The sequence below is a fragment of the Bos indicus genome, chromosome 10, assembly GCF_029378745.1.
Source record: "Bos indicus isolate NIAB-ARS_2022 breed Sahiwal x Tharparkar chromosome 10, NIAB-ARS_B.indTharparkar_mat_pri_1.0, whole genome shotgun sequence".
NCBI lineage: Eukaryota > Metazoa > Chordata > Mammalia > Artiodactyla > Bovidae > Bos > Bos indicus.
Genome location: NC_091769.1, coordinates 51,289,682 through 51,313,764, shown reverse-complemented (window position 1 = coordinate 51,313,764; position 24,083 = coordinate 51,289,682). Strand labels below are relative to the sequence as shown.

Sequence of the window (24,083 nt, the reverse complement as noted above, 5' to 3'; positions counted from 1 at the left end):
TTCTTAATATCTTCTGCTTCTGTTAAGTCCATACTATTTCTGTCCTTTATTGAGCCATCTTTGCATGAAATGTTCCCTTGGTATCTCTAATTTTCTTGAAGAGATCTCTAGTCTTTCCCATTCTATTGTCTTCCTCTGTTTCTTTGCATTGATCGCTGAGGAAGGCCTTCTTGTCTCTCCTTGCTATTCTTTGGAACTCCGCATTCAAATAGGTATGTCTTTCCTTTTCCCCTTTGCTTTTCGCTTCCCTTCTTTTCACAGCTATTTGAAAGGCCTCCTCAGACAGCCATTTTGCTTTTTTGCATTTCTTTTTCTTGGGGATGGTCTTGATTCCTGTCTCATGTACAATGTCACAAACTTCCGTCCATAGTTCATCAGGCACTCTGTCTATCAGATCTAGTCCCTTAAATCTATTTCTCACTTCCACTGTATAATCATAAGGGATTTGATTTAGGTCATACCTGAATGGTCTAGTGGTTTTCTCCATTTTCTTCAATTTCAGTCTGAATTTGGCAATAAGGAGTTCATGATCTGAGCCACAGTCGGCTCCTGGTCTTGTTTTAGCTGACTGTATAGAGCTTCTCTATCTTTGGCTGCAAAGAATATAGTCAATCTGATTTTGGTGTTGACTATCTGGTGGTGTCCGTATGTAGAGTCTTCTCTTGTGTTATTGGAAGAGGGTGTTTGCTATGATCAGTGTGTTCTCTTGGCAGAACTCTATTAGCCTTTGCCCTGCTTCATTCTTACTCCATGGCCAAATTTGCCTGTTACTCCAGGTGTTTCTTGACTTCCTACTTTTGCATTCCAGTCCCCTGTAATGAAAGGACATCTTTTTTGGGTGTTAGTTCTAAAAGGTCTTGTAGGTCTTCATAGAACTGTTCAACTTCAGCTTCTTCAGTGTTACTGGTTGGGGCATAGACTTGGATTACTATTATATTGAATGGTTTGCCTTGAAAACAAACAGAGATCATTCTGTCGTTTTTTGAGATTGCATCCAAGTACTGCATTTCGGACTCTCTTGTTGACTATCATGGCTACTCCATTTCTTCTAAGGGATTCCTGCCCACTGGTGCTGCTGCTGCTAAGTAACTTCAGTCGTGTCCAACTCTGTGCGACCCCATAGACGGCAGCCCACCAGGCTCCTCTGTCCCTGGGATTCTCCAGGCAAGAATACTGGAGTGGGTTGCCATTTCCTTCTCCAGTGCAGGAAAGTGAAAAGTGAAAGTGAAGTCGCTCAGTCATGTCCGACTCTTAGCGACCCCATGGACTGCAGCCTACCAGGCTCCTCCGTCCATGGGATTTTCCAGGCAAGAGTACTGGAGTAGGGTGCCGTTGCCTTCTCCGTCCTGCCCACAGTAGTAAATATAATGGTCATCTGAGTTAAATTCACCCATTCCAGTCCATCTTAGTTTGCTGATTCCTAGAATATTGATGTTCACTCTTGTCATCTCCTATTTGACCACTTCCAGTTTGCCTTGATTCATGGACCTCACGTTCCAGGTTCCTATGCAATACTGAACCTTGCTTCTATCACCAGTCCCATCCACAGCTGGGTGTTGTTTTTGCTTTGGCTCCATCCCTTCCTTCTTTCTGGAGTTATTTCTCCACTGATGTCCAGTGGCATATTGGGCACCTACCAACCTGGGGAGTTCATCTTTCAGTGTCCTATCTTTTTGCCTTTTATACTGTTCATGGGGTTCTCAAGGCAAGAATACTGAAGTGGTTTACCATTCCCTTCTTCAGTGGACCACATTCTGTCAGACCTCTCCACCATGACCCGTCTGTCCTGAGTGGCCCCACACAGTATGGCTTAGTTTCATTGTGTTAGACAAGGCTATGGTCCATGTGATCAGATTGGCTAGTTGTCTGTGATTGTGGTTTCAGTCTTTCTGCCCTCTGATGCCCTCTCTCAGTGCCTGCCTCTTACTTGGGTTTCTCTTACCTTGGATGTTGGGTAGCTCCTCCCGGCTGCTGCCCCTGACCTTGGGCGTGGGTAGCTCCTCCTGGCTGCTGCCCCTGACCTCGGACTTGGGGTAGCTCCTCTTGGCCAAGTTATTACTTATAAAAATGGAAAAACAGATGGTGAGCCAAAGATTCCATTTTAGCCTCTGCCCACCCTATTTGTTCTTAAATATAGATCCTTTAAGGAGAGATAAAAACTTCACACAGTGGTGGAGTTTGTTTACACAAAAGATGCAAGCAGCACTTCTGAAGTTTTCATTTCCAGTCAGTCCTAAAAATTAGGGTTGGTGTAATATCTCTGGATTTGTGAAATAAAGTGGAAATGGGCAGATGATATTATGAATACTCCCTGTGGTGGTTGTCCTGTTAGCGATGTCCTCATTTTTTCTTGTCCCTTTGCTATGAGTAGTCCTTCAGTGGAAAACTTTCCCATTTTCCTTCCGTCCTTGTTGATGTTGAGTCCCAGGTAGCATTTGCACACAGGTAGTATCATAATAACCCTAAGTACGCAATTATTTTTATGTCCAGATACTCTGCTAAGTATTTTATATGTATTGTATGCATTTTCTGTTTTAATTTTCTCAACCACATCATAAGATCCTTGTGTAGTTATTGTTCCTATTTTACATACAAAGAAAATTGAGGTACATAAAGTTCAAATAACTCACCCAAGGTAAGTTGATACCCACTCCAGAACCTGAGCTCTTAGTTCAGATATTTGGTTGGAAAGTTAAAGATAACACCTGGTGGACAATAGGCCTGGAACAAACCAGGGTGGAAGAAGAGCTAGTGCTAAAGTCAGAGAAGCAGAAACAGACATCATGAATCATGATTCCTTAGAACAAATCCTAGGGATCTACTCTTTGCACAGATTTGTTCTGTTTTCAGCCCCATATGTTTTATCCCATGTCCTGTGAATTCTCTGTCACTTCCAATTTCAGAGCCTTTCTTGAGTTCTGTGGTGAGTGAGCTTGCCTTAACCATGAAAGTTTATTGACTGTATTCTTTAATATTTTCAAAAATTAGTAAGTTTTCTCTGTCCTGCTACTCTCCTAATTCAAGCTACTTTCCATCTTCTGTACCTTCTAACTGGTCTCTTACCTTATCCTATTCTCATCTATCTTGCAAGCAATTAATATAAAAATTTCACTGTTACTTTTTCTTTAGTAGGTTTTTCAGCATTGATAAGCTTGCTGAGCTGCTTAAGTATAAGTCCAGTGAAATTTGAACTAAAGATGTCTTCTTTTACTCATGAATCTTTTACTGGGAAAATTCTCTGGAACAACATTCTTCACTGTTTTATAATCCTTTGAATTGCATATTAAATAGGACATTCTTGAAAATCTAATACATATGGATGCATCTATAATTTCTGATGTTAGGCATTTTTAAATAGGCCTTGATGTTGTGGGGTTTGAGTTATGATAAACATCTGTGGTAAAAGTGTTGCAAATTGCTAGAAGTTGAAGCTTGTCTCTTATTAAAAGTTCCTGATTTGAAATACTGATGGCAAGTAGAAAGTTAAATATTTAGTATTTTTAAGTACAGTAATTATTTTTAATAATAAATGAATATTACCTATAAGAAATTAGAATGTAAAACATGATTTACAGTAGCTTGTAATACATGTTTATTTGCTGGAACCAGAATTAAAAGCATGTTGAAAGGATCCTTAAGTTTTTTAGCTCTTATTTTGAAAAAAACCTACATTCTTCTCTTTGATTCCAGTTAACAGTACTTACAGTATAATTATTTTACAATTTGAACTTAAAAACTCATCAATACTGTATGATTTACTGCATATTCAAAATCAGTGAAACTTGAACTGAGAAAAAAAATTTTTTTTTTTAGCCACGCTGCATGGCTTGCAGGATCTTAGTCTCCCAACCAGGGATCTGACCTGTGCCTCCCTGTCCTGGAAGTGTGGCGCCCTCACCACTGGATCACCAGGGAATTTCCAAGAAATTGTATTATTTATGTATTATTTAGTGATCCATTTTACCATAAGTAATGAAAAATAGACTGCAGCATAGGAATCAAATAATTCATGGACAAATTAAAAATCTTTGTCTCCTGAGTTCCATCTCAACTTTCTGTTTGAATGTCAAACTAAATTTCACAGTTATGAAGCAGATATCATTTCTTATACAAACTTACCAAATTTTTTGTTTTCAATAGGTATAGGGATCTTAATTTTTGGAGTTTCCTAAACCTTAGAGTCAACTTTAGAGTTAATTTTTCTTTTCCCATTATCCTCCACTTTTCATTGGTCATAAAGTTCTGTCAATTCTTCATTTAAAATATATTTCAGATGATGTTTTATATAAAACTTCATTGAAAGTGTTACTGTTTTTGGAAGTCTGTATATTAATTTTGTATCCTGCAATTTTATCAAACTCATTGATGAGTTCTGGTGGTTTCTTGGTGTTTTTAGGATTTTCTGTGTATAGCATGTCATCTGCAAACATTGATAGTTTTACTTCCTCTTTTCCAATTTGGATTCCTTTTATTTCTTTTTCTGGCATGGTTGCTATGATTAGGACCTCCAATACTATGTTGAATAAAAGTGACGGAAATTCCCTGGAGGTCCAGAGGTTAGAACTTTGTACTTCCACTGTAGGGGACACAGGTTCAATCCCTGGCTGGGAAACTAAGGTCCCAGAGCCACATGGTACAGCCAAAAAAAAATGTGTGAGGGAGCATCCTTGTCTTCTTCCTGATCTGAGAAGAAATGGTGAAGTGCTTTTCACCACTGAGATGATGTTAGCTGTGGACTTGTCATAAGTGGTCTTTATTATGTTGAGGTGTGTTTTCTCTATACCCAATTTGTTGAGAACTTTTATCATAAATTAATACTGAATTTTGTCAAAAGTTTTTTGTGCATCTGTTGAGATGAACATACAATTTTTATTCATCAGTTTGTTAATGTGATGTATCACATTGATTGATTTGCAGATATTGAACTGAACCATCCTTGCATCCCTGGGATAAATTCCACTTGATCATGGTGTGTAATCCTTTTTATGTATTGTTGAATTCGGTTTGCTGATATTTTGCTAAGGATTTTTGCATCTATGTTCATCAGTGATATTGACCTATAATTTTCATTTTTGTGTGATATCTTTGGTTTTGGTATCAAAGTGATAACTTGCCTCGTAGAATGAGTTCAGAAGCATTTTTTTGTGTGCGATATTTGAAATAGTTTGAAAAGAATAGGTATTAACTCTTTTCTAAATGTTTGTTAGAATTCATCCTATTTTTTTAATAATTATTATTGTACTAAACATCAATAGGCTTGGAAACAAAGCTGTAAAACAACAGACAACACACACACAATTGTTTGCTACCGATGCATGGTTGACCAATGTCCTACCTAATCAATAGGTTTTTTTTGTTTTGTTTTGTTGGGTCTTCGCTGCTGTGTGGGCTTTTCTCCAGTTTTGGAGAGCGAGGGCTACTTTCTAGTTGCAGTGTGCTGGCTTCTCATTGGAGTGGCTTTTCTTGTGAAGCACAGGCTCACAACTGTGAGCGCTTGGGCTCACAATAGTTATGTCATGTAGGCTCAGTAGTTGTGGCTCCCAGGCTCTACAGCTTAGGCTCAATAATTGAGGCACACGGGCATAACTGCTCTGTGACATGTGGGATCTTCCTGGATCAAGGACAGAACCTGTGTCTCCTGCATTTGCAGGCAGATTCTTGACCACTGAGCTACTAGGGAGCCTGATCTTGGACTTTTATTTGTTGGGAGTTTTTTAAATTACTGATTCAGTTTCATTACAGGTAATTAATCTGTTCATATTTTATTTTTTTTCCTGGTTCAGTCTTGAGACATTATACATTTCCAGAAATTTGTGCATTTCTTCTAAGGTTGTCTGTTTTATTGGAGTATAATTGTTGGTGTGTGCTTAGTCACTTCAGTCGTGGCTGACTGACTGTGACCCTATGGACTACAGCCCACCAGTCTCCTCTGTCCATGGAATTTTCCAGGCAAGAATACTGTAGTGGGTTGCCATTTCCTCCTCCAGGGGATCTTCCTGACCCAGGGATTGAACTTGTGTCTCTTGTGTCTCCTGCATGGGCAGGCAGGTTCTTTACCGCTAGTGCCACCTGAGAAGCGTAATTGTTGGTGGTACTCTCTTATGATCCTTTGTATTTCTGTGGTGATAATTGTACCTTCTTTTTCATTTTTATTTTTATTGATTTGGGCCCCCTCTCTTTTTTTCTTGATGAGTCTGGCTAAAGGTTTATCAGTTTTGTTATATCTTCTCAAAGAACTAGCTCTTAGTTTCATTGATTTTTTTTTCCCCCCCTGTATTCTTGGCTAGCTTTCCCATAACATGTTTTTGTGTGTGTGTTTTTTTTCCTTTAATAAACTCTAAAGAGACAATGGAAAGAAAGTCTTAGGATCATTAACAAAATCTTTGGCATTTGCTTTTGTGGTGATGGTGGTAGAGGGAAGCAAAAAGAGAAGGAGCTTGCAGGAAGATCCTTTTGTGGTTAAAAAAAATTAAAATCTGTTGATGGTTCCTAAGTATTGGTGGGAAGCAAGTATTTCTTCACTGTTGTACTCTTTAATCTCTAGCTTTAGTGAACATCCAGGATTTTTAGCTGGCTAAGATTCAGGAACTGAATATACTACTGAGTATACTTGGGAATAGTCAGTTAAAATATTTACATATTTGTTGTCGCACGTCTAAAATCTATATAAAGATTGTCATATCCTGTTTCAAATACTTGAAGCAAGATGTGGTAGGCGGTTGTTATTATTTGGAAATTGCAAGACTAAAACCTGAAATCATCTATTTGCAGAAATCTAGGATTATAGAATGTATTTCCCAAATACATACACTTGTTAGTACTTTGCTTTTTTATTTTGACAATTTTATAGTAAGATCACTACATTGACCAAAAGAGGATAAGCTGTTTGTTTATGGGATTTTCTAGTAAAATATATATATTTATTTTACTTTTGGCTATTCTGGGTCTTTGTTGCTCTGCAGGGGCATTCTCTAGTTGTGGTACACAGTCTTCTCATTATGGTGGCTTCTCTTACTGCAGAGCACAGGCTCTGGAGTGTGTGGGCTTCAGTAGTTGTGGCTTGCAGGCTCTGGAGCACAGGCTCAATAGTTGTGGCTCACAGGCCTGTGTGCTCCACAGCATATGGGATCTTTCCAGACCAGGGATTGAACCCGCCGTGTCCCTTGCATTGGCAGGTAGACTCTTCACCACTGGACCACCAGGGAAGCCCTCTAGTGAATCTGTTTCTGTACTGGATTTGTCTGGAATAAAAGAATGTATAGGTCTTATTTTTTTCAAAAAGCATTGTTAGGTGTAAATGGGACTTTCAGATTGGTCTGACAATTATTCAGAATGTAAATATTCACAGTGTATGTAAACTACTAGTTTAAATATCAGACCTTCAAAGTGGTACTGAAACACCTTGATGAAATATTACCTAAAAGCAGTTAAAATCATCTCAAGCAGTATTCTGCATACTTTTCCTGTAAAGGTACGTGCGTGCTAAGTTGCTTCAGTTGTGTCCAACTTCTGTGCGACCCTATGGACTGTAGCTTGCCAGGCTCCTCTGTCCATGGGATTCTCCAGCAAGAATACTGGAGTGGGCTGCCATGCCCTCCTCCAGGGGATTTTCCTGACTCAGGGATCGGAACCACGTCTCTTACATCTGCTGTATTGGCAGGCCAGTTCTCTACCACTAGTGCCACCTGGGAAGGCCTCCTGTAAAGGACCAAATAGTAAATATTTTTAGGCTTTATGGGCTGTACCTGGTCTCTGCTGCAAAGATTCAACTTTGCTATTATAGTGCAAAGCAGCCAGAGACAGTACATAAACAAATGAGAGTGACACCCAATAAAACTTTATTTAGAAAAGCAGGGGACTTTAACTTGCCAATGAATTTCAACTTAAAAAATAATATTTATGGGAACTCTCAGTACTTTCTGCTCAGCTTTTCTGTAAACCTAAAACTGCTCCAAAAAAAGTCTATTACAGTTTCTGGGACTTCCTTGGCAGTCCAGTGGTTAAGACTCTGTACTTCCTCTATAGGGGGCATTGGTTCAATCCCTGGTCAGAGAACTAAGATCCCACATGCCACATGGTGCAGCCAAAAAAAAAAAAAAGTTTATTACAATTTTTCTAAATGTCCTAGAAAATAAAAATTATTTAGAATGATCAAAACCTCCATGACATCTGTTGGTTTTCACTGAGTGATAAAGCCCCCGGGTGACTAACTCATCCGTTTCAACTGTCAGGTATGCTTTCAGAGGGTCTAAAACCATCCTGTTTTACAAGGATTTTTTTTAAGACTTAAAAGCAAACAAAGAGGTAGAGGTGTCACATACTGTTACTACATTTGATAGCATAAATACTCAGAGCACTTTCCTCAACACTTGTTGGAGGAATTGCTGATTTAAATGATTTCCTTGGTTGAACAGAAAATAATTGCTAAAATATTAATTCTTGAAGATTTTTGAATTGTGCTGCTATTCTATCATTGATATGTTAATTACTTTGAGTTTGCATCCTATAGTATTTATTTTTCTTCTATAAATATACCAGGGAGTATCCTTTTTAGTAAATCAGCTAAAATATTTACAATCATTGGCTGTAATATCTGTATAACTCAGCTGATAATTCATTTGAAAAATTTAGACTTTGTTGCAGCTGAATTAACTTTTGAAATTTAGATGTGACTATAACATATATATGTACTTTTAAACTTTTTATCGTGACATGTAGCACAGAAAATACATAAAACAGAGATGTCCAGTTTAACAGACTAATTATAAACCAAACAGTGGAACTACCATGCAAGTCAAAATATAAAGCATTGCCAGCACCCCAGAAGCCTCTTGTATGTCTCATTCTAACTATAACCCCTTCCCTTATTCCTAGGGTTAACTACAGTCCTGATTTTTATAGTATCCATTTTCTTTTTTTAGTACATGTGCAGCTCTAAATAGTGTAGTTTGTTTTGCCTGTTTTTTAAAATTTTACAGATGGGCTCATATAGTATGAATACTTCGGTTTATGACCAGTCCTTTATACTGTATTCATTTTAGCTATTCAACGACAACAATAAAAAATGGTCAAGGTAGACTGAAGTGATGGGATATTGAGCTGTGTTCCAGCCTGTCTTCAGAAAAATTGCTTCATGGGTGATCTGTGAAAACATGTTTGGTGCCACTTCCTGCCCTTTAACTGCATTTTCTGTCACGCAGGACACTGTTGCATGTGCCTAATGACAATCAGGATGGGTGATGAAAGGCATAGCGCTTGTTTTTGAAAACAGATTTCTCAGTGACTCTGTGAGATCTTGAATTTTATGGTGATAGGATTGTGTTAAACTAATCTTTAATACAACAAAGCTATTGTTGTATTAAAGATTAGTTAAAGTGAGTATGGTATACATATAGTAGATACATATAATATAGATACATACTTGTGTTTCTGACTGAAGAAACACTTTAATTACCTAAAACATTTGATTTTATAGAAAAAATACTTTGTTTTTCAGGTGAAACTTCCACCGATGATGGAAATCATAACTGCTGAACAGCTGATGGAATATTTAGGTTAGTGTTGAAAAGTGAATGGTTTTTATATCTCTTTCAAGATAAAACAAAGTTTTCAAAGCTAATATTATTACCAGATTTCACCTTTTTGAAGCTATTTTTAATCTCGTAACTAAATAATTTTATTAGTGTGTTTCTGTTCTTGGATGTTACAGACTTCTTTCTAACCAGCGTTAAAATTTTTTAATGTAAATAAAGAGACTAGTGACATCTAGAAAACAACAAGGTATATATTAATTCCAATAAATTACAGAATGGGAAATGGCACAGAAACTCTTAACACTGCATGTAGAGAGTGTTTAAAAATATTGAATAGACTTGAATTAAAATCCAGGAAGTGATTTAGAGCAGTGCTACCCAAAATATGGTTCACGAACCTATGCCAGTCAATAAAATGTTAGACCAGTCTGCAGTGAAATAGAGGGTTGTACTAGCGTATAAAACATTTACTTTAGGAAGCACACTGTTTAGTCCATCTGAAATATTTTTATAGCGAGTTTTTCTTGATGAAGGAAGGAGCATATTGAGTTGCATTCTTATGCAAGCTTCTTATTTTAAAACAGAGCGTAATACACAGTTTGCAGATCAGCTGCATTCAGTAGAACTTGTTTACAGAGCAGGTAGTTATTTATTACACTGAGGTCTTTTACAACTTAACAAATAAGAAGTTATATATTTGCACTGTTACCAAATGAGAAATCTTAATCCATATTCTTATTTTTAGTAATTAAATTTCTATTAAAAAGATCTTATTAGCTGATTAGTTTGTCTGTGCTCTTCCAGACAACTAGCTAACTGATTTTTTTGTGAGATGTAAGTTTAGTGAAATAATTGAGATTACAGCTTTTGGAAGACCTTTTTACTTATATAATTAATATAATTTAATCTTATTCACTGGCTAGGGAACCTCATCATTAAATGTAGATTACTTCACTATCTAGATATCTGAAAATAAAGTTTCTGTTTATACCTCTTTTTACTCTAGCTTGGTGATTCTTAAACTTTGTGATTTCTAAATTATATTTCATAGAAAAAGGCTGAAATATGCTTAGTGTTTTTGAGGAACAGCCAGAAGGACTGCCCAGGACTGCAAAGGGAAAGTGTCAGGAGATGAGGTTAGAGACAATGGAATCATATCATATGGAGTATCCTAGGCCTTTATAGCAACTTTGACTTTTGCTGTGGGTGATCTGAGAAGCCATTAAAGTATTTTGAACCGAGGACTGACATGATCTGACTTTAAGATTCTTTAACAAGAATTCTCTGGCTTCAAACAGGGTAACAGAAGTGAGATTATAAAATATGGTCAGATTCTGAGTATAGAGCAGACAGAATTTGCTGATTAGTTGAATGTGGAGTTAGAGTGAAGTCAGGAGTTACCCAGTGATTTTTGGCTTGAACAACTGGAAGGATGGCATTAACATCAACTGAAACGGGAACAAATGGAAGGAGTATGTTTACGGAAGAATATCAGGATTTTGGTTTGGGGATGTTTATTACTCCTTGGAAGGAAAGTTATGACCAACCTAGATAGCATATTCAAAAGCAGAGACATTACTTTGCCAACAAAGGTCCGTCTAGTCAAGGCTATGGTTTTTCCAGTAGTCATGTATGGATGTGAGAGTTGGACTGTGAAGAAGGCTGAGCGCCGAAGAACTGATGCTTTTGAACTGTGGTGTTGGAGAAGACTCTTGAGAGTCCCTTGGACTGCAAGGAGATCCAACCAGTCCATGCTGAAGGAGATCAGCCCTGGGATTTCTTTGGGAGGAATGACGCTAAAGCTGAAACTCCAGTACTTTGGCCACCTCATGCGAAGAGTTGACTCATTGGAAAAGACTCTGATGCTGGGAGGGATTGGGGGCAGGAGGAGAAGGGGACGACAGAGGATGAGATGGCTGGATGGCATCACTGACTCGATGGACGTGAGTCTCAGTGAACTCTGGGAGTTGGTGATGGACAGGGAGGCCTGGCATGCTGCAATTCATGGGGTCGCAAAGAGTTGGACACGACTGAGCAACTGATCTGATCTGATCTGATTGACTTTCCAGTGGAGATATCAGGGAGGCAGTGGGATATATAAATCTAGAGCCTAGAAGACAGGTCTAGATCAGCACTGTACAGTGAACCTTTGTGTGTTGATGGAAATGTTCTTTATCTGTGCTGTCCATTTTCTTAGCCACTAACCACATATGGCTCTTGATGTAGCGAATATTCAGCTACATTTTAAATTGTAGGAAAATTGAATATTTAATTTTAATTTAAATTAATGTAGCCACATGTCACTACTGGCTGTCGTGTTGGACAGTGCATATCTAGCCTGTAAATACCCATTTGGGAACAGTAACTATCATATAAAGGATCATTACACTGAGTCACAAATAATATATCCGTAGACAGAGAAGACATCAGTGGACTGAATCTGGGACATGCCAGTGATTAGAAGCTGGAGAAGAGGAAGAATAGATAGAAACTCAGCTATGTAGAAGAAAAACTGGAGACTGATTTCCTAGAATCTAAATGAAGAGTTTCAGTAAAGAATGAGAGACTATCTGAGTCAAATGTTGCTAATAGGCCTTGCAGGGTTAAGACTAAAAATTAACCACTGATTGAAGCCATACAGAGGTACTTGGTAACTTCAGTAAGTCCACAGGATGAAAACCTGACTGGAGTAGGCACAAGAGAAAATCAGAAGTCCTAAGACATAACCAATAGGAATGGAACATAATTCAGCCACTGTGGAAAACAGTTTGTTAGTTCCTTAAATAGCTAATATAGAATTACCATATAACCCTATAGCTTCCCCCAAGAGGAGTAAAGACATATGTCCATACAAAAACTTGTATAGGAACATTCATAGCAGCATTACTCATATATGCCAAAAAATTGGAAACAATCCAGATAGCCATCAACTGATGAATAAACCAACTATGGTATATCCATATAATGAAACATTATTCAGCCATAAAAGGAAATGTACTGATGTATTCTGTAATATAAACCTTAAAGATGTTGTGCTAAGTCAAAGAAGCCAAGTCATGAAAGACCACTTATTATGTGATTCCATTTATATGAAATGTTCAAAATAGGCAAATTTAGAGACAGAAAGTAGGCTTCATGGTTGCTTAGGACTGGGGATTATAGGGGGGAAATAGAGATTGACTGCTAAAGGGTATAGAACTTCTTTTGGGGGAGCCAAAATGTTCCAAAATTAGATCATGATGATAATTTCACAATCCTGTTAATATAGTTCAAAAACATTGAACTGTACACATTAAATGGGTTAATTTTATGGTATGTGAGTTATGTTTCAATAAAGCTGGTTTTAACAAGAGAAAGTTGGAGGAAAGGAATTGAAAAATACACTTTAGATAAATGAAGAATTAGTCTTAGGTATACAGGTAGTTCATCCTTAGCAATAGAAGAGAAGATAGACTGTTAAAAATAGGTGCAGGTTGGAATTCCTTAGTGGTCTAGTGGTTAAGAATATGCCGCCAATGCAGGGGACATGGGTTTGTTCCATGGCCTGGGAGGATCCCACATGCCACAGAGCATGTGTGCCACAACTATTGACCTTCCTACACCACAGCTACTGAAGCCTGAATGCTCTAGGGCCTGAGCTCTACAACAAGAAAAGCCATCACAATGAGAAGCCCACACACTGCAACTGGAGAGTAGCCCTCGCTTACTGCAACTAAAGAAAGCCCACAGGCAGCAGCAAAGACTCAGCGCAGCCAAAAATAAATAAATACAAAAATTTTTTTAAAGATACAGGTAGATGGGTAGATGTGGGTATGGTAGCTTGTAGAAGGTCTTTTAAGTACTTTTATTTTCTCAATAAATGGGAAATCAGGTCATCAGCTGAGAGTGAGAATGAAGGAGGAGTTATTGAAGATGAGAAGGAAGGTATAAAATAGTTGCTTAGATAAGTGGGAGAGTGAATGAGGAGATGCAATATGATTCCTGAGTTTTACCCTGGGGTTAGTGAGACCAGCCAGCATTGGTGGTATGATTTCTGTAGTCACATTCTGCTGCATGAGTATAGGCCTGAATAGTGGAGAAGCAGGGTTTAACCAGAGCTGGGTTTTTGCCAAGTGAGTATGTTGAAGAGAGTCTAGGGAATTGAAGTTATGTGTAGATATACCTGTGATATAATAATGAGCCATAATATTTAAGTTACATGAAGAGGAGATGCGGATATAAATACATTGAAGAAAAATGTGACAGGATTTAGTGGATTGTAGGCCCTAATACAATCAAAGAATTTTTGGAACCTGGTAGTAACAAAATTGTATGATCATAGGGAATGAGTTTCTGACATAAGGTGGAATATATGATTTTTGTTGGAAAAGAGGTCAAGGAACAGAAAGGCCAGAATATTAGGTGGGTCATCTCTATGAGCATTAAAATTATCAAAAATTACAGCAGGATTTGTATCAGAGAGAGATAGTGAGCTAGGAATGAGAGAGATTGACCTAAAAGTTTGTAGAGAACTATAACCAGGTGGGTGAATAATGGGTAGTAGTATATCATGGCATAGGTTTTAAAACAGTTTTAGGGAGGATGGGGGGAAAGAATGATCGTAAGGAACAAGTAGATATCTGCTACCAGCAGACTCACTGGTAAAGAAGTATAAGCGAGAAAGGAGCTATCACTTAAAAGGACTGCAGTGTCATCAAGGCAGAGCCAAATTTCATTTAGGCAGAAGGCGAAGGAAACATTAAGAAAAAACATTTAGCAGCTTTGTTGAGAGACCATGAGTTCCAGAAGACGTTGAAATTCAAAATAGGAATTTAGAAGTCATGGATGGGAAGATCCCCTGGAGAAGAAAATGGAAACCCACTCCAGTATTATTGCCTGGAAGATTTCATGACAGAGCCTAGTAGGCTACAGTCCATGGGGTCGCAAAGTGTTGGACATAACTGAGTGAATGAGCACACACAAGTCTAAAGATTATATTTAAATCTGTGGAAACATGAGATCATTAAGAGAGAAAGAATAAAGAGAGAAGTGGGTGCAGGATTGTCTCCTGAAGTTTCCCAGCATGCCCAAATTGGGTAGAACAGTGTTTCTCAACCTTTTTTTTCAGTATTGTCCCCATAAGCCTTTGAAGACATCTTTGTCCTAATCACTCCAGGAAATTTTAATACCACAGACATACTGTGTGTCTCTTCGTGCTCTATGGCCCTTTGAAGGCCACAAGCGTTTATAATATCTAAGATATTTTTGCCCCTACCCTCCCAGAATCAGTTTTTGCCCTCTTGTGGGGGCAGCATCACCCCTACTGAAATATATAGGTTAGAGGACAGAATGGTAAGGGAAGAAGTAGCCACTAAGAAAGGAGAAAAGCCAGAAGAGGGTGATTCAGTGAAGCCAAGAAGAGAAGAGTGCTAGGAGGGAGAATAAGAGAGTATTGAATACTGGAGAATATTCTCTACATAATTTGGCAACATGGAAGTTATTGTAACCTTCACAGAAACAATGTCAATAGAGTGACGGGATGGAAATGAAATAGTGAGTTGAGGAGCATCTAAGAGATAAGTAAGTGAAGACTCAAATGCAGATAACTTCTGAGAAGTTTGTCTATGGATGGGTATGAGAAGTAGGTGAAAAGTAGGAAAAGGTTTAGTAGAGAACATGTGACTTATCTTGGTTTTGTGGTATACTTAGAATCCTGGTAAAGAAGGTGGTATACTTAGATCCCTTGTGAAAAAGGAGGAAGATCGTTTTAGGGCTAGGTGTAAACTATTTTAAGCTCAAGCTCAAGGTAAAAAAATGTAAGGCATTTTTTTTACCTTAATTTTATTTATTTTTTGGGGTGGGGCTGTGTGTGTCTTTGTTGCTGTGCAGGGTTTTCTCTAGTTGTGGTGAGTGGAAGCTATTCTCTAGCTGTGGTGAGTGGGCTTCTCATTGCAGTGGCTTCTCTTGTGGGGCATAAGCTCTGGGGCATGCAGGCTTCAGTAGTTGTGGCACATGGGCTCAGTAGCACAGGCTTAGTAGTTTTGAGGCATGGCAACTTCCCAAATCAGGGCTCGAACCCCTGTCTCCCACATTGGCAGGCAAATTCTTTACCACTGAGCCACCAGGGAAACCCCTGTAAGACATATTTGGAAGAAGGGTGATTTGAGTACAATTTGACTGTGGTTGGTAACTCTGCATGTTACAGAAAGTTGGATTGGAGATTGGATTAGTAGGCTACAGCTAAACTGAGGAGTTTTGGAAGCCAGGCAGAGAAGTTTACTATGGTAGGCTGCTTCATGTATTTTAGTTCAAGAGGAGTAAACAACATGTTAAGTGTAGTTTTTAGGATTGTCTGGTTGAGACCGATTAGGAAATAGTAATAGCAACTCAGATGTGGTCAAATATCAATAGATTTTTGAATGCCTAATATATATAGAAAACATGTATTTTTGAGCCCAGTTTCCTATCCATTTCTTCCATATCCAACCACTATCCGTCCTACTTTCTTTGTTCTCATATCATGACTAGAATCACCTAAACCTACACCACCTGGCATAGTAGCCACTGGCCACAGGTGGCTTTTGAGCACTTGAAATATTGCCAGAGTGAACTGAGATTTTCTGTAAGTGTAAAATATATACTGGATTTCAAAGATTTAGCTCAAAAAAGAATATAACATATCAGTAATTTTTATAATGATTATGTGTTTAAATGATAATATTTTTAATATACTGCACTAAATATATTATTAAAATTACTTTTACCTAATTCTGGGACTTCCTGGTGGCTCACTGACTAAGACTCTGCACTCCCAATGTAGGGGGCCATGGTTCGATTCCTGGTCAGGGAATTAGATCCCACATGCCACAACTAAAGATCCTGTATGCCACAACAAAGATCAAAGATCTCAAGTGCTACAACTAAAACCCGGCACAGCCAAATAAATATTTTTAAAAATTTTTTACCTATTTCTTTTTACTTTTTAAAAATATGGCTACTAAAAATTTGAGGTTGCATATGGCTTACATTATATTTCTATTGGACAGTGCTAACCTAAACTGTGATACGTCTCCACAGCGTCTTATTTCATCCTGGCTCTGCTCTCTGTGCTACGATAGACTGATATTGTTTACCTAACCTGTTCCTGCTGTTATTACCATCAGTCTACTTGCCTTTTTCTGTTCTGTCTTCTGGGACAAAATAAGCTCTTTTGCTGTTGGTTCCCGTAGCTAAAGAATGCAGTTGTAATGGCAGAGACCCGTGAGCAGAAGCAGAAGGCATATGAATGGACGTAGGAAAAGATAAGACTGAAGTAGCAATAAAAGCATCATAAATTATAGTACCTCTGGATTTTATAGATGAGGTAACCAAAGCTCAGAAAGGTTAAATAATACGTGCTCTCTACCTGGGCACCTTCTAGTATTATTTTTTAAATGCTGAAAGGCTAGTATTCTCAAAAGTGTATCTCTTCTCCCTTTCTACCACTCAGGTGTGTATTTTAAATTTGTACTACTTGTTTCTATCTTCCTTTTTCTTTTTTCTTACCCAGCAAATATTTACTGATCACGTACTATGGACACATTGTTTGGAGTTGTCAACAATACAGTCAGTGTAACTGCACAAATGTATTCCACTGAGAAAATGTTAACATGGTATTTTTCTTGGAAAGAAAATAATTAGTACATCTCGGTATTTTAAATTTATCCAACTGCTATGTTTTAAAAAGTCCTAAAGAAGCAGGACATAGAGATTTTTTTAAATTATAGGGAAAAGAAAAATTGATGAAGAAATGTTTAGATCTGGGGTAGGTGAAGAGGTTTGGAAGTCCTGGGTGAGGCTGGGTGAGGGTACTCATCTACTAGGAATAGCATGAAAGTAATATGATCCTAATGGGAGGTGGGGGAGAAGTGAGCAAGAGTGATGTGAGACGAGAGCTTCTGGAAACTCTGCCTTGCCAAAAATAAAATTTATTCAAGGCCATTTCTGCCAGAACTAACTGTTTAGTTTTCTAAGCTATTTGGATTTTGTTCTCTTGAGATGACTGAAGTTCTCTGGAGGAACCAGAGACATTTTGCATAAATAAGCAAGCACTAGTAGAAATATAATAAAAGAAAACATTGAAGACTTTCCTGTACCCAGATGAAGAACCATGGGGAATGGGAATTTTGACCTGTGGGTCAGGAATCTGACTGTGGCTGAGTGACTCTCGTTTAAGGTCTCTTACACAGTTGCAGTCAGTGTGTCAGTTGGGGCTGCAGTCTTATCTCCAGGCCCAGCTGAGGAGGATCTCCTTCTAAGCTTACTTACTTGGTTGTTGACAGGATTCAGTTCCTCACAGGTCGTTGGACTGAGGTCCTCAGTTTCTCACTGACTGTGGCCAGAGGCCTCCTTCAGTTGCTTGCCATGGCCTCTCCCATAAGGCAGCTCAGAACATGACACGTGGCATTTTTCAGAGTGAGCAAGTGAGAGAGCACCATAATGAAAGACACAGTATTTTCTTTTCTAATTTTGTAAGTGACATTTTATTAATTCTGTTGTATTTTATTCACTGGAAGTGAGTCCAGTCCACAGTCAAGGGAGGGGATTATACAGAGGTATGAATACCAGGCAGTAGGGTCCATCAAAGAGGCTGCCTCCCTTAGTGAGGCCATTCTTTTCTTGTCAAAATCTTTTCTGACCTCAGGAAAAGAGAAGTTGCTTATCTGAGTCTTTCCCAATAATTATTATACTCTTAACAAAAAAGCTTTAATCTATGATAGCATACCTAGGGTCATTTAGTATTGAATTATATAATATTCTGCATCCTGACCCTGCTAAAATGTTAGAAAAACACACACTACAGTGTTTTATCAGGATAATTACAGAACTTACATGAAATATAGGATCAAAGTATAGCAAATATGGTCTCAATTATTTGCGTAAATAATGTATAAAATTTACTCAATGTAGTTTTCAGTTAAGTGCTATATTAAAATTTCAACATGTAAATATACAGTGTGCCAGTTATAGTAAGGTTTCAAAAATATTTGTTAAATATACTTGCTTATATATTTCTGTGAATGAATGAATTTAGTATTTTTGGAGTTCCTTTACCTATGGTGGAATAAAATTGTTATTAGATTTTGCTGTCTTAAAATTTTAAATAAACCCACAGATAATAATATATTGATGTTTATAGGAATTCTTTGATTATCAAAATTGGAGAGATTGAAAGAGTACTGGCTACAGTCTTTGGAAGTTTATTTTGAATTTGAAAATAAAAGTTATATAAAAGCAATTTATCAACTTGTTAGTGGTTTGGGAGGCTGAGAAGCTGGTTATATCACTGTTTATATAAAAATTAATTCCAGATAACGTAAAGACTTAAACATAAAAAAAAAAAACATAAAATTACATGAAGAAAGTATATGTGAATGTTCGTATACTCTGAAGAGGTGAAAATCTTTCTAAACATAACGTCAAGCTCAGAAGCTGTAATAGAAGACTGTGACTATATTAAAATTAAATATTTCTATGCAGTGAAAAATAGGCAAAAAACACCATCATAAAGTCAGAAGCCAATATGGGGAAAAAAATAATGTACCACACATTTAACAGGAAATGTTCTCATTTCTCTAATTGAAAAAGAGCTTTTATAATTCAACAGTTCAGTTCAGTTCGGTCGCTTAGTCATGTCCGACTCTTTGCAGCCCCATGGATTGCAACACACCAGGCCTCCCTGTCCATCACCAACTCCCAGAGTTCACTGGACTCACGTCCATCGAGTTGGTGATGCCATCCAGCCATCTCATCCTCTGTCGTCCCCTTCTCTTCCTGCCCCCAATCCTTCCCAGCATCAGAGTCTTTTCCAATGAGTCAACTCTTCACATGAGGTGGCCAGAGTACTGGAGTTTCAGCTTTAGCATCATTCCTTCCAAAGAAATCCCAGGGCTGATCTCCTTCAGCATGGACTGGTTGGATCTCCTTGCAGTCCAAGGGACTCTCAAGAGTCTTCTCCAACACCACAGTTCAAAAGCATCAACTTTTTGGCGCTCAGCTTTCTTCACAGCCCAACTCTCACATCCATACATGACTACTGGAAAAACCATAGCCTTGACTAGACAGACCTTTGTTGGCAAAGTAATGTCTCTGCTTTTGAATATGCTATCTAGGTTGGTCAACTTCCAAGGAGTAAGCGTCTTTTAATTTCATGGCTGCACCATCTGCAGTGATTTTGGCGTATAGGCAGGCAATTTGAAGAAAAGTATATATAACTAATATATATTTTAAAAAGCAAAACATAGATCAAAAGGTACTGCATATATTAAAATGATGCTACATATATTTTAAAAGTGTCACGTATACTAAAAGTCATTTATATATTAAAAAGGTGATACCAAATAAAAATACATATATAAAAAGATATCAATTTGGAGGGGTGAATAGTTGGTTTACAACAGTTTCAGATGTACAGCCTAGTGATTTGGTATCTTTACAGATTATACTCCACTTAAAATTATACAATAGTGGCTATAATTCCCTGTGCTATACAATATATGCTTGTTGCTTATCTATTTTATACATAGTACTTTGTATCTCAATTCCATACCACTTTCTTGCCTTTCTCCTTTCCCTCTCCCTACTAGTAATCACTAATATATCAATTTCTTAAACGCAAAAAAGTTTTTGTTTACTTCTAAGAAAAACAACATTCAGAAGACTGATAACACCCATTCTTGGAAAGGTATTGGGGTAACAATTATATTGCTGATATCCGTGAAACTTTGTAAAGCCTTTTAGAGTTTTATTGTAGTGATGTGGAAAGATGCTCATGAAGGAAGAAAAATAAATTCAAAACATAGGATGTACACTGAGAAAAATATAAGATCTTAGCTAACAGTTAACATTGATTTTCTCTGATAATCTTCTCTGAATAGAATTGGGTGGGGGCTCTTTTTTATGTTACTTATTGTTACAGTTTATAATTTAAATACATTACCTTTATAATTAGAAAAAAAGTGATGTTTTTAAAAGGCAACTTTACAATTTCTTTTTACAGGAGATTACATGCTTGATACAAAGCCAAAAGAAATTTCAGAAATTCAGCGTTTAAACTATGAGCAGGTAACAACCCAATTTTTGTTATATTAAAATAGGTAATTTGCCCTTATGCATATATTCATTGGTCACTATCAATGGCTTTTCAGGCATATTCTTTGTTTTCTTTTTTTTTTACGCACTTTTAAAAATGTAAAAACCATTTTCAGCCCATAGCCATATTTGACCCACAGGCCATACTTTGCTGATCTCTCTTTTATATGAACCTATATACAGTCCATGGGGTCACAAAAGTTGAACACGACTTGGTGACTAAACCATATAACATGAAGAAAGAAATATGGACACCATTCTACACACCTATGAAGAATCATGACTTAGTATTTTCCTTGAAAAAATTGACTTTCAAGTGAATTTGTTATTGATGCATCTTCCCTCATTTGTTTATATTTTACAATTAAGTTATATTTTGGAAATCATCCAGCAAATGATGTCTAGAGTATGCCATTAGGACTAAATCTTCTATTTCATAGTTTCAGTGTGTTTGCATTGTTTGGCACATTCTTTTGAGATACTATTCTGTAATATAGGTGGGGACCACTGGGCTCAAAATTATTGGAGCTGGAAGAAAGCAAGAAGAGCTTCATTTTCTTCAGTATTCTTCCTTTGTTTGACAAAAGAAGGCAAGAAGAACACAGGTTCTTGCAGTGGAAGAAGTATCAGCCAGGGAAGAAACATATCATTGGAACTTTTGTTTGACTGTGTTTAAGTTGTTTGGCATGTTCTTTGGAGATACTATTCTGTAATACATGAGGGGACCACTAGGCTCAAAATTACTGGAGCTGGAAGTAAGCAAGCAGAGCTTCATTTTCTTCAGTATGATTCCTTTGTTTGACAGTAGAAGGCAAGAAGAACACAGGTTCTTACAGTGGAAGACGTATCAGCTAGGGAAGAAACATATCACTGGAACCTTTATATAAGTTCACTTTCAAAGTAACCCTTATTACATACTTTCACCAGTGTCCAGATAGCAAAAAGAAAACTCATTTCAATATTGCAAAATTTCTTGAATTTGAATGTTAGATAATCTAGTTCTAATAAGATCGAAAAGCTAGTATGTTACATTGAATCACTGTGTAAGGTAGGAAATCTGTGTGTGTGTTAAGTCGCCTCAGTTGTATCCTACTCTCTGCAACCCCATGGACTATAACCTGCCAGGCTTCTCTGCCCATGGGATTCTCCAGGCAAGAATACTGGGGTGGGGTGCCATGCTCTCCTCCAGGAAATCTGTAGTTAAAGCCAAATAGGTATACTAAGTCATTTCAGTTCTATTGGAATTCGTTACTTAAAGCAAGGATTTCCAAACATTTTTCACAGTAGAAACTTGTTTTCAAATGAAATCTTATGTTAACCTTCAATTTATAAAGCCAGTGAATATTTTATAAGTGTAAAGTGATATGGTTAAACTTGTATCATTTATCAAGTTTGTATCAGTTCTTATTGAAATCGGTAAGGCTATTGTAATTAATACAAAAACTTGAAATTAGAAATTACAGATCATAGTTGCAGTTTCATATCAACCTCAAAATTTAGTTCATTTCTGTTGCACAGACTTGAGAAAATCTTGAGTGCAAAGTATTTGCAAATAATACCAGCACTTTGTTTCAAGTCTTGTCTTGCAGTCTCAGGATGTGCTTCCATTGAGATGATCTAGACTCTTGAAAAATGACTGGAAGTTTTGTTTCAAAGTTGAAACAAACACTGACAGCCACTTGGATTTCTTATCAACATGTCAGACAAAAAGTACCGTGTTTAAAATAAGTTCTAAAACTATAAGGTATTGTGATTGAATTACCATTCATTTTGAGAATAGTATGTTCAGTTCAGTTCAGTTCAGTTGCTCATTCATGTCCAACTCTTTGCGACTCCGTGAACCACAGGACACCAGGCCTCCCTGTCCATCGCCACCTCCCGGAGTCCACCTAAACCCATGTCCATTGAGTCAGTGATGCCATCCAACCATCTTATCCTCTGTCGTCCCCTTTTCTTCCTGCCCTCAATCTTTCCCAGCATCAGGGTTAGTGCCAAGATGATAAAATTGAGTCTAAGCTGGTATTTAATGCTCCACAGGTATGATGTAACAATAATCTTTTTGTATAATTTTGTGTGAGCAGAAATGTTCAAGCCTAAATTTTAAAAGACCAGTGCAGAACTTCAGTCTTCCTGATTTAAAATCCTTACCAGAAGTTGCAATATAAACAAAATACTGTGTGTTTATGACAGATTTTTATATGACTGCAAATATATTTTTTAAATATATCTTATGTTTAAATTTAAAATTTCACCACATTAACAGTACGTTTAAGAAAAATTCTAAGAAGCAGTTGAACTATTGGCTTTAAAGAAGTAGTGATCCTTTTATCAGCACCCTTCCCTAATTTATATTTTATGTTAATTATCATAATATGAATTTAGGAACAAAATGGCAAAATACTCTTTCAAACTCTTTGTTTATAGATTTATTTATATCAGTTTTATTCTTTATGGAGATTATTAGTTATATTAATTTAGTGATTTTAATATTATATAATCTATTTTAAATGTAGAAGATATATATAGGTATAAACTTGAAATTATACTCCCCCTTGAAGAAAATTGGGTGATTGGCAACCAAGAATTTAACAAATAGCAGAAAAAATCAGTAGTAGTAAAACTGCAGTCCTACAGTGGCTCATATTCATTCATATTTTCCCACATTCATCATTGTTATGGCTTTAGGCAAAGTTTTAAAACACAGAAAGGAAAAAAATGTGAGGTGATTGTTTTCAAAGGTTCAACTTTAGGGAAGACTGAGAAAATAAGTGTTTCAGGGTATTACAATTGTTAGAAAAAACCCAAAAACTCTATGATAGTGCTATCCTGTTGTAAATTCCTCACTCATAAATTTAAAACATTTGATTAATTTCTGTTTTTAGTCTGTGTTGTCTCTTATGATAGAATTTTGTAAGTTAACTGGTAAAACTTTTCTTATGACCTAAATTTGTCCTTTCCAGATTTCAGAGAGTCCCTAATTGTAATATAAAAGGGTTTATTTCACGTTCAGCCATTCTACTATAAGCCCTCCAGTAGGCTATAGTCTATAGCCTATTTTATATCTTTAGTATGTAGCACAGTATCTGATTAACAGTATAGATCTAATAAAATTTTATCAGATTTTCTATATTGAATTTTATTTGTTCCATCAAATATACCCTCTATACTTCTGTCCATATTTAATATATTAAAATGTTTCAGTTCAGTTCAGTTCAGTTCAGCCGCTCAGTCGTGTCCGACTCTTTGTGACCCCATGAATCACAGCACACCAGGCCTCCTTGTCCATCACCAGCTCCTGGAGTTCACCCAGACTCACGTCCATCGAGTCAGCGATGCCATCCAGCCATCTCATCCTCTGTTGTCCCCTTCTCCTCCTGCCCCCAATCCCTCCCAGCATCAGAGTCTTTTCCAATGATGGCACCCCACTCCAGCACTCTTGCC

General features: G+C 37.2%; 1 protein-coding gene across 2 annotated transcripts in view; it reads left to right on the top strand.

The window, feature by feature from the left end:
- Window positions 1-24,083, top strand: part of MINDY2 (MINDY lysine 48 deubiquitinase 2) — an 85,445-nt gene that overhangs the window by 9,209 nt on the left and 52,153 nt on the right. For both annotated transcript variants that reach the window (XM_070797489.1, XM_019968759.2), the window contains exons 2-3: window positions 9,497-9,554; window positions 20,551-20,615. In XM_070797489.1, the coding sequence (XP_070653590.1) occupies window positions 9,497-9,554; window positions 20,551-20,615 (123 nt within the window). The remainder of the gene's footprint in view (window positions 1-9,496; window positions 9,555-20,550; window positions 20,616-24,083) is intronic.